The sequence below is a fragment of the Echinops telfairi genome, unplaced genomic scaffold (assembly GCF_000313985.2).
Source record: "Echinops telfairi isolate 266 unplaced genomic scaffold, ASM31398v2 ScPeMD7_41;HRSCAF=154, whole genome shotgun sequence".
In the NCBI taxonomy this organism is placed as follows: Eukaryota; Metazoa; Chordata; class Mammalia; order Afrosoricida; family Tenrecidae; genus Echinops; species Echinops telfairi.
In genome coordinates this window covers 1462144-1478158 of record NW_022103939.1, presented here as the reverse complement: position 1 = coordinate 1478158, position 16015 = coordinate 1462144, and the positions used below count along the sequence as shown (strand labels likewise).

The 16015-nt window shown below is 41.6% G+C and overlaps 1 protein-coding gene across 1 annotated transcript; it reads left to right on the top strand.

The window, feature by feature from the left end:
- Positions 1 to 14775: 14775 nt before the first annotated feature.
- On the top strand, positions 14776 to 15717 carry LOC101662954 (olfactory receptor 52H1-like). The gene has a single exon (XM_004717096.1). The coding sequence runs from the start codon at positions 14776 to 14778 to the stop codon at positions 15715 to 15717; it is 942 nt and encodes a 313-aa protein (XP_004717153.1).
- The last annotated feature ends 298 nt before the right edge of the window (positions 15718 to 16015 follow it).

The following is a 16015-nucleotide window of genomic DNA, read 5'->3' as shown; positions in this document are numbered from 1 at the left end:
GACTTCTCCCTTCATCCACTTTTCGGTTGTCTGTCCCCCAGGGAGGAGGTCACACACAGTTCCATGTAATCGGTTCCCTCTAAGAAAGAATCTTTAAAAATAATTGTAGTCATTTTATTAAGGGCTCTTACATCTCATAACAATCCAATCAATTGTACCAATCACATTTGTGCATATGTTGCCATCATCATTTTCAAAGCATTTTCTTTCTACTTGAGCCTTTGGCATCAGCTCCTATTTTTTTCCTCCCTCCTCATGAATCCTTGATAAATTATATGAAAATTATTATTTTCATATCTTACACCATCTGCTGTTTCCCCTCAACCAGGTTTCTGTTGTTCATCACCCTGGGGGGTGATGTTATACCTCAATAGTTGTGATCAGTTTCCCCTTTCTCCCCCGACTTTCCCTAACTCTCACAGTATGCTCACTCTCATCACTCTTCCTGAGGGGTTATTCTGTTCTGGATTCTGTGTGTGAAGAGCTTCCATCTGTACCAGTATAACTGCTAAGCTCTAGCCAAATTCGTAAGATAGAATTGTGGTCATGATCGTTTGGGGGACAGGGGTGGGTAGGAAAGCACTAAAGAACTGGAGGAATCTTGTGTGTTTCATCAGTGCTGTACTGCACCCTGGCTGACTCATCCTTTTCTTGTGACTCTTCTGTGAGGGGATGTCCAATTGTCTACAGATGGGCTTTGGGTCTCCACTCTGACTCTTCTCGTTCAGAGCAATATGCTTGTTTCTTTTGATCTTCTGATGCCTGATACCTGATGGACACCTTGTGATCACACAGGTTTATGTGTGTTTTCCATGTGGGCTTTGTTGCTTCCCTGTAGGATGGCTGCTTGTTTAACTTCAAGCCTTTAAGACCCCAGACATTATATCTTCTAATAGCTGGACACCATAAGCTTTCTCCATCCTATTTGCTTATGCACCCATTTTGCTTTCAGTGATCCTATCAGGAATTTGGGCCTGACAGAATGCCAGATATTAGAACAAAGTATTCTTGCATTGAGGGAGGGGTTGAGTAGAGGCCCAATGTCCCTCTTCTATCTTAATACTTAACATATAAATATATGTACATAGACCTATATCCCTGTCATTATATATTAATATATTTATATATATACAAGCCTATATTTATATCTCTATAAATTTCTTTTACCTCCTAGTTCTTTCCTCTAATTTATTTTACTTTCCTCCTGTCCACTATCATATGGACCCTCATTGGGCTCTCAATAATTCCTCTGGTCGACATTGCACTTGATCAAACCCCACCAAGCATTCCATACCCTCCTCACCATCAATTTTAGATCTCTTGTTGTTTCTTGTTCTCTTGACCCTGTTGGCTCCCCCATCCCTTTTCCCACTGCCTCCTTCTCTCCCATATCCCCCCCGCCCCCCCAGAACCATCAGTCCGTTATTTTTCTTCTCGAGATTGTTTATCCAGCCTATCTTCTATAGATAGACAAAAGCCTATAAAGATTTCCAGGTCTGTCTGCTGACCCTTATGAATGTTTTCTGACTGGGTCTGATGAGGTGACAAGCACTGCCCCTGAGTCAGAAGTCTGTTTTTGAGATTCCTCAGGGACATCTTTGGTTTGTTCCTCTTGCAGCTCTGTTGTACTTCCTTCATGTTTCACCTGGTTTGGAAGGGTCAGATCGGCATAATTCCCACACTGTGTCTCCAGTACTGTCCCCTGTAGCATTGTGGGTCAGTGAGGGGAAGTAGTGTCTCATAATGGGGCTGGCCCTACAGTCCTTTCTGTGCATTGGCTGATCCTAGCAGGAATGTCATCCTTGAGGCTTGGTGGACCAAGATGAATCTCTCTTCCTCCCTCCCTCCCTCCTTCCCTCCCTCCCTCCCTCCCTCTTAGTTTTCTCCGATGTGGTCTGGGCAGACCCACCACTCTCTTCGGGCTATAACTTCAGTGCTGTCCTCTGTAGTGCATTATTCTGGGGAGGGGGCCAATGTAGCTGGGATTGCCCTCTGCCAAGGTTGGCTCCACAGATCTCTCTGTTAGTTTGCTGTTCCATACTGATATGTTGCCCTCAGGCTTGGTGCCCTGGGTGAGGTCTGGTCCCTCTCCCTTTCCTGTGGAGATATAAGCAATACCTTCTCCTTGGGTGGGTTAGTGCCCTGTTCCCCTACTACCCTCCTCCATTTTTTTCCCTGTTTTTCTTTTCCGTACCTCTTCAGTTGGCTGCTATATGCATCCTTGGGTTGGGTATGACCCCTGCCAGAGGGCCTGTACCTTGCTCCAGGAATTTATACATTTAGTAGCTTTTCTCATATGCCATTATGCTTTTTAAGCTTACCTCAGTGGACTCATGTTGTACTTATCCTTTTGTGCTTGGCTTACTTCACTTAGCATAATTTCCTCCAACTCTTCCCATGAGCCAATGTGCTTCATTTGTTCATCACTGCTTTTTAGAAATGTGTAGTAAACTGCTGCGTTCAACATTGGAGTGCAGATGTCTGGTCTTGGTTTGTTTCTTACTTCTTCTGGGTATATGCCAATTAGGGGGATTGCTGGATAATATGGTATCTCCATTTCTATTTGTTTTAGGTATCACCAAACTGATTTTCATAATGGCTGCACATACCTACAGGACCACCAGCAGTGGATGAGAGTTCCTATCTCATCACACCCTCTCCAACATCTGTTGCTCTTTGATCTTTGGGATTGGGCTGTTTTTGAGGGTGTTAGCTGGTATCTCACAGTTGCTTTAATTTGCATTTCCCTTATGGCTAATGATCAGGAACATTTTCTCATATGTTAATTGGCCATTCAGATTTGCACCCTTGTGGAACTTCTGTTCAGGTCTTTTGCCCACCTCCTCAATGGGCTATTTGATTTTTTATTATTGTAGGCTAGCAGAGTATTGTAGATTTTAGTAACAAGGCCTTTGTCAGATGTGTCTTTGCTGAAGATGTTTTCCCAGTCTGTGGGCTCTCATTCCTCTCTTGGTGAAGTCTTTCAATGTACCCAGGTGTTTTATCTTCAGTATATTCCACTTGTCAAATTATGCTTCTTCTGTGTTTGTGTCCTACCCTTTTCCTGATAGCCTATGTATTCCCTGCACCAAAGAGGAAAGAATCTAATATCAAAAAAGTGCCCCAACCCAGTTCAATTTATATCCACACGTCAGATGCTAACTGGTACCCTCTCCAGACTCACACAACTGCTAGAGAATGAAGAAACAAACATGAAGCAGGAATCTGGGAGACCAAAGGCCACTGGGTGCAGAGTCACATAGATCCAAGGTCCATAGGAACATAGCAGGGTACCAATAGCTTCCAGGCTTGGCAGGCCACATGGACTGCTAGACCCAGGTGTGAGCCACAAGATCCAGTTAAGCAGGAAGGTGAAGAGCAAGAATGAGAGACGTGTCCAGTATCTCTCTTATTAAAAGGCTATATCCCCAAAGAGGCATCATCAGGCTGTGACCCGAGTGATAGGTTGGACCCCATCTCTACTTTTACCCAGGTACATCCAGGTGACATAAAATCTAGCCATCATCCTGGGTATGACACCATGAAGAGCAATGACATTGAGTTCACCATCAAAAGAAACAAAGTATTGTGAAGTAAAACTTTGTCATTAATAGAATAATGTACTATGTGGACACCTATATGGATGACCAGTTAATATTCACATACATATGTTAACCACTAAACCAGAAAATAGAGAAATTGAGGATTTTTATTAACTTCTTTAGGGCAAAATTAATCAAACACACAGCTAAGATACATTGATTAGTGATTGTGATAAGCAGGAAGCTTAGGGGAAAAAATGTCTCCAAGCAGCCCACTAATCAGCAAGGAATAGCTAGCCCATGTTAGAAAGAACTCTTTCCTAAGAAGGCTATGGGAAGAGCCATATACAGTAAGGACCAGTTATGTTACACATATGCTTAAGCACACCCACTCAAAGCTTGGGCATGCCCAGTAAGGACCAGCAAAGGACATGTCACAATACCACTTGAGCCATCCACTAAGAATCTGATACACAAAACGATGTCATTCAAGTAGATGTGGGAGGAAACTAGTCAGGGAAGGAAGGCATATACATTTTTTTCTGGTTCCATCACCCCACTCCTCCTTCCTGGCCTCTTCCCGTGTCTCGCCATGTGGCCCTCTATGAAGCCCTCCAAGCTTCCCAGAGATGACACATTATTGTCTGTAAGACGGTACTATCAAAAGCTGTACTTTCGCTCATAAAAAGTTTACTTTGACTTGCAATCATATTTCTACCATGTGAAATCTTTACCTATTGAGAAGCAAGAACTGAGGAAAATCAACCCAGAATATAACAATTAGAGTATGATTGTTGGAAACGAAAAAGGGTGAGTAGGTGGAAAATATAGTCTTGATGTTAGAAATGACTCTGGAGATCTCATGAAAGCATTTTTCAATACCAAAGACTTATTGATTAAAATACCCCCCCCTCCCAGCAACTTAAACAGTGATTATATATATATATGACCTTCATCCAATGACACACACAGGATACAAATCAGCTATAATCTCTGGAAAGAGATGGTGAAGTTCAAAATCACCAGTCAGAATAAATTCAGGAACTGACTATGAAGCTAGCCATAAATTGCCCCTGGAAAAAATTCCAATAGATTCATGAGAGATGTACTAAAGATTAAATTCTGAGCACCCTAGTTTGCAAAAGACTATGAATAGCAGTGTGAGCCCAAAATCCATTCAGAGTGCCCACACGGATTAAGCCTCCTTTGAATTCTCTCTGGTTATTAACCAAGGATGCACATACTCATGCCCTTAGACAGAGTGCCTTGAAAAGTAGTTTACCTCCATCTTCGGAGGGGCAGTCTCTCTCTTAGGGGATTGCTGGGGTGTGTTCTTGATGGAAGTCAAGGTGCTGGGGGTCTGGTAGTCAGCAGTCAGATATTATCTGTTTCATCCTGACTGCATTGGTTGGAGAGCCCTGGATAGATCTTCTAAGTCCTTATATCTAACAATGTATGTATTCCAATTATGGACTCGTTCCTACTTTTGTTGTCCCCCCTGAATTGTTGTGTATTACTCGGCCACCAATCATGCTTTTGTGACAATTTCCTATGCCCTTCCATGCCCCTTTTAAAGCTTCATATGGCAACAAATCCTTGAACGTCACTTCAAACTCCTGCTAATGGCCTCCTTCATTCGGTGAGGTGTTTGTGTCTTTGTGTTGTCTTTGTCTATTTTAAGACTTAATCATTGTTTTCCTTATATTCTATTTAAGATGAAGGTCTCTTTAATATCCTAAAACAGAGCTGGAGTACGTTGTTAGATGCTGTCAAGTTGATGTCAACTTATATCAACACTTTTTACAACAGAACGCAAAAGGGCTAGGTCCTGTACCATTATCACAATTGCTGCTCTGTTTAAGCCTATTGCTGCAGCCACTGTGTCAATCTATCTCACTGTGAGTCTTCTTGTTTACTGATCATCTGTCTTACAAAGCATGATGTCTTCTTTCAGGGACTAGTCTCTCCTGATTAAATGTCCAAAGTAAGTGAGACAAAGCCACACCATCCTCATTGCTAAAGAGCATTCTCATTTCTTTTTTTGAAATCATTTTATTGGGGGCTTCTACAACTCTTATCACAATCCACACATACATCCATTGTGTCAAGCACATTTTTACATTTGTTGCCCTCATCATAGAATGCATCTTTTTTTTTTCTCAAGCACATTTGTACATTTATTGCCCTCATCATTCTCAAAACATTTGCTTTCTACTTGAGCTCTAGGTACCAGATCCTTATTTTCCCCCACCCCCACCCATCTCCCTATGAACCTTTGATAATTTATAAATTATTATTATTTTGTCATATCTTACACCGTCTGAAATCTCCTTTCATCCACTTTTCTGTTGTCTGTTCCCCAGGGAGGGGGTTATATGTAGATCCTTGTAATTGGTTCTTCCTTTCTACTCCACCTTCCCTCAAACCTCTCAGTATCTCCACTCTCACCACTGGTCCTGAAGGGTTCATCTGTCCAGAATTCCTGTGTTTCCAGTGCCTATCTGTAACAGTGTACATCCTCTGGTCTAGCTGGATTTGTAAGATAGGATTAGGGTCATGATAGTGGGGCGGGGGGGTGGAGGAGCATTAAAGAACTAAAGGAAACTTGTATGTTTCATTGTTGCTACACTGCACCCTGACTGGCTCGTCTCCTCCCCATGACCCTTCTGTAAGGGGATATCCAGTTGCCTACAGATGGGCTTTGGGTCCCCACTCCACACTCCCTGTCATTCACAATGATATTACTTTTTGCTCTTTGATGCCTGATACCTGATTCCTTTGACACCTCGGGATCACACAGGTTGGTGTGCTTCTCCCAAGTGTGCTTTATCACTTCTGAGATAGATGGCTGCTTGTTTACCTTCAAATTTTTAACACCCCAGATGATATATCTTTTGATAGCCAGGCACCATCAGCTTTCTTCACCACATTTTCTTATGCACACATTTGTCTTCTGCAACTGTGTCAGGTAGGTGAGGATCATGGAATGCCAGGTTACTAGAACAAAGTGTTCTTGCATTGAGGGAGTACTTGAGTGGGGGCCCAATGTCCATCTGCTACCTTAATACTAAACCTATAAATATATGCACATAGATCTATTCCCCATTATTGTATATAAATATATTTACATATGTACATGCCTGTATTTAGACCTCTGTAAATTCCCTGTGCTTCCTAGTTTTTTTCTCTATTTTCTTTTACTTTCCTTTTGTCCCACTATCATGCTCAGCCTTCATTTGGTTTTCAGTAATTTGTCTTGGCTACACTGTCCTTGATCAAGGTCTACTAGGCCTATTACAACCTCCTCACAACTGATTTTGAATCACTTGTTCTCATGTCCCTGGGTTTATTAACACTACTTCCTTTCCCACACCTCTCCCTCTCCCATGTCCCCCTGGAACCGTCGGTCCCATCATTTTTTCCTCTAGATTGTTTATCCAGCCTATCTTATCTAGATAGACCTGCAGGGATAAGAACATGCACAAAAACAAGACAGAGCAAAACAAAGCACCAAAACAAAAACAAAAACCAATGACAAAAAAAAAGAAAAGAAAATCCTGTAAATAGTTCAAGGTCTGTTTCTTGACTTTTAGCAGTGTTTTCCAGTTGAGTCAGTTGGAGTGCCATGCCCTGGCCCCAAAGTCTGTTTTAGGTACTCCCTCGGGTCTTCCTTGCTCTGCTCCCCTTGCTGTTCTGTTGCATGCCCTTAGTGTTTTGCCTTGGTGTGGTGAGGTCAGATCAGGCACAATTCCTACACTCTGTCTCCAGTGTTGTCCCCTGTAGGGCAATGGGTCAGTGAGGGATATTGTGTCTCATAGTGGGACCGGTCATGTGGTCCTCTCTGTGCATTGACTGCTCTGAGTGGGGATATCATCCTCAAGGCTTGGTGGGCCAGGATGTGCTCCACTGTTCCTCCCCCTTAATTTGCTCCCATGTGCTCTGATCAGACATGTCCCTTTCCATGAGCTGTAGCTTCAGTGCTATACTCTGAAGTAAATTCTTTTGGGGGGAGGGGTGACGGTTCACATAGTTGGAATTGGGGCTGGCCCCTCAGACCTTTCTACTGGTTCCATACTGCATACATGAAAAAGGAAGAGAGACTTGTGATTGATATGCCTGCACAAAATTTACCACAACTAGAGCAAAGTCAACAGGACAATCCTATTAATAGCAAAAGAAAAGAAATAATAAAAATCAGGGCTGAGATTCAGGAGAGGGAAAACAAGAAAACCATGGGTGGGAAATTAATGATGCAAAAAGTTGGTTCTTTGAAAGGATAAACAGAATCGACAGACCCCCTGGCAAATATAACCAAAGAAAGGAGGGAACAGATTTCAATAGCAAGGATGAGGGAAGAAACAGAGGACATTACAACAGACCCTAATGATAATTACACAGTACTACAAAGGACTGTATGCCAATTAATTCAACAACTTGGAAGACATGGAAACATTCTTGGAAAAACAATCCTTCCATAGACTATCCCCAATGGACATCAACAATCTGAACAGACCCATAGCAATATAAGAAATAGACAAGGTTATCAAGGGATTACCAACAAAAAAAAAAATCGTCTGGACCAGATGGCTTCACAGGAGAATTTTACCAACTGCTCAGGGAAGAACTGACACAAATTCTACACAAACACTTCCAGAACAAAGAAAAAGATGGTAAACTCCCAAACTCTTTCTATGAAGCTAATATAATTTTGATACATAACCAGGGCAAGGATCCAACAAGAATCAAGAACTACAGACCAATATCCCTAATGAACATTAATGCAAAAATCTGTAACAAAATGCTGGCCAATAGAATACAAAAGTATATAAAACAAATAATCTACCATGACCATGTGGGATTCATACCAGAGATTCAGGGATGGTTCAATATATGAAAGACCATTAGTATTATTCGCCACATTGAAATGAAAAATTACAAGAACCACATGATAAAATCAATAGCTTTGGAAAAAGTGTTGGATAACATCCAACAACAATTCCTGTTTAAGACACTCAAGAAGATAGGAATGGAAGGAAAATTCCTAAGCATAATACAATCTATATGTAAAAACCAGTAGCCAACGTGGTAATCAATGGAGAAAAGATGAACACAATCCTACTGAAAAAGGCGACCATACAAGGATTCCTCTTGTCCCCACTCTTATTGAACATCAGACTGGAGGTCTTAGAAACCAACCCAAGGTAAAGAAAATACATCAAAGGCATTCACCAGGGGAAAGAAGAGGTGAAACTACCATTATTTGCAGATTGTATGATTTTATATATAGAAAATCCTAAAACTTCCATAAGCGGAGTACTGGAAGCAATAGAGGAATTTGGCAGAATGGGAGGATACAGGATCAACAAGCAGAAGTCTATCAGAAAGCTATAGATATTGACAAGACCATGGAAGAGGGGATCAAAAAGGTAGTATCCTTCACAATAGCTGAGCACAAATTGAAATATCTAGGGATATATCTGACTAACAAGAAAACCCCCCAAAATTTGTCCATGGAAACCTACAGAACACTATTACAAGAAACCAAGAGCAACCTCAACAAATGGAAGAGTATCCCAAGCTCGTGGATGAGAGGACTCAATATAGTAAAGATGTCAGTTCTGTCCAAGGCACTATATAAGTTTAATGCTATCCTGATACAAATACCACCATCTTCAAAGAACTGGAAAAACTGATTACCAACTTCAAGTGGAGAGGGAAGAAGCCCAGAATTAGCAGAGAACTCTTTAAGAAGGAGGGCAAAGTGTGAATTTTGCTTTACTTGACTTTACCACATATTATATAGTCACAATGGTGAAAACAGGGTGGGATAGGTACAATGACAGATACTCAGACCAATGGAAAAGAACTGAAAACCCAGAAATAAAATCATCAGCATACAGACAGCTGATCTTTGATAAGGGCCCCCAAAACATCAAATGGGAAGTGGATGCCCTCTCCAACAAGTGGTGCTAGAAAAAATGGATATCTTCCGGCAGAAAAATGAAGCAAGACACTTACTTCACTCCATGCCCCCAAATCAACTCAAAGTGTATCACAGACCTTGAGGTAAAACCAGAAAGTATTAGGACCATCGATGAGGGAATTATGACAAACCTGAGAACTTTGGCGCAGGGAATACATAGGCTATTGGAAATAAGGAAGGACACCAATACAGATGAAGTGCAAATTGATAAGTGGGATATCCTGAAGATAAAATACCATGTACATTGAAAGAATTCACCAAGAGAGTAATAAGAGAGCCCATAGATTGGGAAAACTTGTTTAGCAATGACACATCAGACAAAGGCCTTTTTACTAAAAGCTACAGTACTCTGCTAGCTTACAATAAGAACAAAACTAATTGCCCACTGAGAAAGTGGAGAAGGACCTGAACAGAAATATCACAAGGGCAGATATATGAATGGTCAATAAACATATGAGAAAGTGTTCCCAATCATTAGCCATAAGAGAAATTCAAATTAAAACAACTATGAGAATCCACCTTACACCCTCAAAGATAGCCCAATTTAAAAAAATCAGAAAGTAACAAGTATTGGAGGGGCTGTGGTGAGATAGGAACTCTCTCGTCCACTGCTGATGGACCTGTAGGTATATAGAGCCATTATGGAAATAGATTTGGTGCTATCTAAAATATATGGAAATCGAGCTACCATATAACCCAGAAATCCCCCTACTGGGCATATACCCAGAAGAGGCAAGTAACATACCATAGCCAGATATAGGGAAAAAGATCTATGTACATATATTTATATGTTAAGTATTAAAATAGTAGACAGACATTGGGTTACTACTCAAACAATCCCACAATGCAAGAACACTTTGTTCTTATAACCCGGCATTCTGTGATGCTCACCTTTCCCATATGATCGCTGAAGACAAAATGGGTGCATAAGCAAATGTAGTGAAGAAAGCTGATGGTGCCTGGCTATCAAAAGATATAGCATCTGGAGTCTTAAAGGCTTGGAGGTAAACAAGTGGCCGTCTAGCTGAGAAGCAACACATTCCACAGGGAACAAACACACCAGCCTGTGTGATGATGAAGTGTCAATGGGATCAGGTATCAGGCATTAAAGTCCCAGAACAAAAACTTATAAAAATGTGAATAAAGGGGAGTGAGGAGTGGAGTCCCAAAGTCCATCTGTAGACAATTGGACATCCCCTAACAGAAGGGTTACAAGGAAGAGACGAGCCAGTCAGGGTGCACTATAGTACTGATGAAACATACAAATTTCCTCTCGTTCTTTAATGTTTCTTCCCCTGCACTACCATGACCCCAATTCTAACTTATAAATCTGGCAAGACCAGAGATCATACACTAGTACAGATAAGAGCTGGAAACACAGGGAGTCCAGGACAGATAAACCCCTCAGGACTAATAATGAGAGTCACAATACCAGGAGGGTAAGGGGAAGGTGCTGGGAAAAAGGAGAAACCAATCACAATAATCTACATATAACCCCCTCTCAGGGGGACAAACAACAGAAAAGTGGATGAAAGGAGACATCTGTCGGTGTAAGACATGAAAGAAACAATGATAAATTGTCAAGGGTTCATGAGGGGAGAGGGTTGGGGAGGGGGAAATGAGCTCAAGTAGAAAGAAAATATTTTGAAAATGATGTTGGCAACATATGTACAAAAAGTGTTTGACACATTAGAGGTATGTGTTGCTTGTGATAAGAACTGTACAAGCCCCCAATAAAATGATAAAAATATAGATAATAGATGGACTTTGGGCCTTTACTCAAAGCTTCCCTTACCCCAAGAACACTTTGTTCTAATAACCTGGCACTCTCTGATACTCACCCTCCTGACACATCATTGAAGTAAAAAAATGGGCGCATAAGCAAATGTGGTGAAGAGAGAGGATGCTGCCCGGCTATCAAAACATATAACATCAGGGGTCTTAAAAGCCTGAAGTTAAACAAGCAGCCATCTAACAGGGAAGCAAAGAAGCCCACACGGAAGAAGCACAACAGCCTGTGTGATCATGAGGTGTCGACGGGATCAGATATCAGGTATCAAATGATTCAACACAAAGAATTATATTGATAGGAATGAGGGAGTTTGGAGTAGAGACCCAAAGCCCATTTGTAGACAATTGGATATCCCCCACAGAAGGGTTATAAAGAAGGGATGATTCAACCAAGGTACAGGATAGCATTGATGAAGCACACATCATTCTTCTAGTTCCTGAGTGCTTCTTCCCACCACACTACCATGACCCAGTTCTACCTTACAATCTGGCTAGACCGGAGAACACACATTGGTACAGATAAAAGCTACCAACACATGGAATTCAGGACAGATAAACCCCTCAGAACAGTAGTGGGAGTAGCTATATCCTGAATGGAGGAGGATGGTCGCAGAGGGGTAAGGGGAGAAAGGGGCAACCTATCACAAGGTTGGATATATAGCTCACCCGGAAGGGGATAAAAAACAGAAATGTGGGTGAAGGGAGACAGAGGAAATTGTAAGATATGAAATAATGATAACAATATATAATTGGTCAAGGATTCTCGAAGGTGAGAGGGAGGGGAGGGAGGGATAAAAAGAGGAGCTTATACCAAGGGCTCAAGTAGAAAATTGTTTTGGAAATGATGATGGCAACATATGCACAAGCTTGATACAATTGATGTGTGGAATGTTATAATAGCTGTAAGAGCCCCCAATGAAATGATAACAAAAAAGAGTTCTATTTCAGCTGGTTGCATGTGATTTGTGTAGGCCTGAATCTCTTAGGGATCCAATATCCACAAGGTTCACACCATCTCAAGGGAAAAGGAGTTAATATGGTCAATTTCATCCCTCTTCTGGTACTGCGATAGGTAGATTCACAGATAACCTGAGTTCAATCTCGTGGGAATATAGGGAAACACATAAATCTTTTCATTTCACCCCTTACTGTAATAGTTCACAGTCTAAAATGTTAAATGCTTTCTCTCAATAGATACTTCCCAGTAATCCTGTAGAGCAAGAAAAAGAAGATACGAGTCTGGTGAGTTGAACAAGGCAATCACTCAGGAAGGAGGAAATTCTACACTGGCTTTCTTCTTTTACCAAAGGGGGTCGCCTGGGTTTAGTCAGTGTCCTAATAGGGGCTGTGCCCTGGATGCCATGATCCTGGGAAGTAAGACTCCTTCTGGTACCAATGATTCTATTAAGGAGGTAGACCTTGGTGAGGGATTACTGATTTATCAAGTGCACACAAGCTAGCATGACCAAGGATATAGCAGGGAATTTAGAAGGACATAAACTATAGTTTGAAGAAGTAATATCAGAATAGGTTTTGACTAAAACAGCAGACTATGGATTGAATTTATTTTAACTTCTCTTGTAGTTTTAAGAATTAATGTTTCATTTTCCCCTCCTGTTAAATGTATTCCCTGTCCCTGAGATGACAGGCTACCTGTGGCAGGCAGTGCACCTATTCATCGCAGACTGAGATGTAATCTAGCCTAAATCAGAGAGGCATGTTGGGGCTGTGTTACTCTACTTGCTTTTCAGACCGTAGGTGATTATGTGGCCATTGATTTCTGGACAGTTTCATGCAGATTGTTACTCGCTAAACATTATTATTATTATAAGGCTGACTTAGAGTGCTTGTAGGAATTCCTTCTGCTTCAGGCTTGGAGATAGAATTTAATGCATTCATCAGCAAGGCTGTGTATGGACTTGAGAATTACTGAAAGCTCTTATGAACCCAACGTCAAGATGATGATTCTGACTCAAAGTGATTCTCTGTAAGGTTTCCTGAGCTATAAATCTTTGAGGGAGTAGAGAGCTGCATCTTTGTCCCTGTCTGGCGACTATGAATATCTGATTTTCTTACCAGCCATGACCACCAGGCATCCTCACAGTTCTAGTTAGGTGCAATTTGTCCACCTTGCCTAATTAAAAAACTTGTTAATGATGAAACGTACCCCTTTGCAAAGAGAACTCACTGTATAAATATCTGACAAGCATCCTGGCATAGAAGTCCAATAGCCGACAGCACTCCAGCTAGTTACTTTCTCAGCGAATCTGCTGATTCCTGACAAACACACTAATATAGAACTAAAATGGCTCGCACACCAAATCCACTCATTTCCTTAAAATACTTTTAAAAAATTGGGGTGGAAAATAATCAAGTTCTTTAAAATTGTTGCAAGGCTGGCCCATATTTTGCTGTGCCATCCTAAGTCTGTGCTCCCTGCTGTCAGAATTCCTGATTCCCCTTCCTTCTCTTATCAAAATACTTGGTAAAACAAACTCCACTTAAAACTTACAGTGCATTTTCAAAGCAAAAGCTACCTCCAAAGCAGGACTCAGTTAAATACCACGCTGGGAATTCTCACAGCTGGGACTCAAGCTCTGTAGGACCAGACATTAAAACCTCGAGGCAAGAAGTGTCTTAATTATTTTTTATTCCATCTCCAGGACGTGAGAACCTGGACCATTTCACTCCTCTTAGGACAAATCACACGGATTGGAATGTTATGGAGCTCGGCTGACTCACTGATGGGTAGTACCCTCTCTCCCTTACGAACTTTAGAGAACAGAGATCCTACAAAATCTAGAGCATCACTTCTAAGTTCACTCCTCTCTGCATGAGTCAGGAAATGTTATTTCTCTGCTCATGTGTGGTTTCTGGTAGATTCATTTTCTTACATTCATAGGTCAAGAAACATTCATCCAAATCTAAACCATATTTCAATTTTTGTGTAAGAAAATTTCATACTACAAAACAATCAGAAACTATCCTTTCTTCTTTATTCTATTTTTAAATTATTATCATTTTCTCTTTGTCTCCCTCTCTTCTCCTTCTCTATCTCTTTCTGTTTATCTTATACATCATGTTTTTCCTTTTGAACCAAGGCCTAGCCTAAATAATCTGCACTGAGAAAGAAATACAGTTATTTATATTTAATAATGACAAGCTATTCATCTTTGACAATCTTGACCAACAAAACAATAATTTCATAGGATTTGTTAGTACATATGTACATGAATTAAGTGAAGGGCATGGAAAAGAAGGGCGATAGTCATTTTATTCTATATGTACCAGCTGGTCCTGGGGACTGGAGGGGATTGTGATTTAGGAACTCTGTAGATGACAGTTGCAACCCTTAACAACTTGCAACAAGAGAGTATCATCGTTAACTTTCACAGCCCATACCGACAGTTGTTTTCTTCTCAGGGTTCAAGACCCAGTGGATCTCAGACTGAAGAGGCCATGTATAACTTGAGCTGTTACAACCCGGATTCATTTATCCTTGTTGGCATACCTGGCCTAGAGAAGTTCCACATCTGGATTGGAATTCCCTTTTGTATCATCTATGTTGTGGCCATTGTGGGAAATTGCATCCTCCTCTACCTCATTGCAGTTGAGCAAAGTCTTCATGAACCCATGTTTTTCTTCCTGGCTATGCTGGCCAGCACAGACCTCATTTTGTCCACTGCTACGGTACCCAAACTTCTCAGCAATGTATGGCTTAAAACCAAGGGAATAACCTTCTCTGGTTGCCTCACCCAGATGTTCTTTCTCCACTTCAGCTTTGTGGTAGACTCTGCCATACTGTTAGCGATGGCCTTTGATCGCTATGTGGCCATCTGCTTCCCCTTGAGATATAACACCATCCTGACTCCTCAGGTGATCATCAAACTTGTGGTCAGCATTGTGGTGAGGAGCTTTTCTGTCATCCTTCCAGATGTTTTTCTGCTGAAACGGTTGCCCTTCTGTGGGACGAGGATCATCCCACATACATACTGTGAGCATATAGGTGTGGCGCGACTTTCCTCTGCTGATATATCTATCAACATATGGTATGGATTTGCTGTACCTCTTATGACTGTCATCTCAGATGTGATCTTCATTACTATTTCCTACACCTTCATTCTCCGCGCTGTCTTTCAGCTCTCATCCCGGGGTGCCCGCCAAAAGGCCCTTACCACCTGTGGAGCCCATGTCTGTGTCATCCTCATGTTTTACACACCTGCTTTTTTCTCCATCCTTGCTCATCGCTTTGGACATAGTGTCCCTAGACATGTGCTCATCTTATTCGACAACCTCTATGTGGCCATCCCTCCTGCTCTAAATCCTATTGTTTATGGAGTGAAGACCAAGCAGATCCAGGAAAAGTTTATCCTCCTCTTCTCTCTGAAGGAAATGCAGTGAGCGGCAAGGGCCATCAAAGAAGAGGTTGAGGTGAGGAAGTTTTTCTTCCTCCCTATGCTGGCCAGCACCGACCTCACATTGACCCTGCTACAGTGCCCACACTTCTCAGCAATGGACAGCTGGAATCCAAGGAAATAACTTAGTCTGGTTGCCCTACCCCATGCTCTCTCTCCACTTCAGCTCTGTGGTAGACTCTGCCATACTGTTATTGATGGCCTTTGATTGCCATGTGGCCAGCTGCTTCCCCTTGAGAGAGAACACCATCCTGACTCCTCCCGTGATCATCAAGCTGTATTTA

Excerpts from the sequence above, each read along its gene's own strand:
- LOC101662954 (XM_004717096.1), top strand. The coding sequence starts at position 14,776 with ATGTATAACTTGAGCTGTTACAACCCGGATTCATTTATCCTTGTTGGC.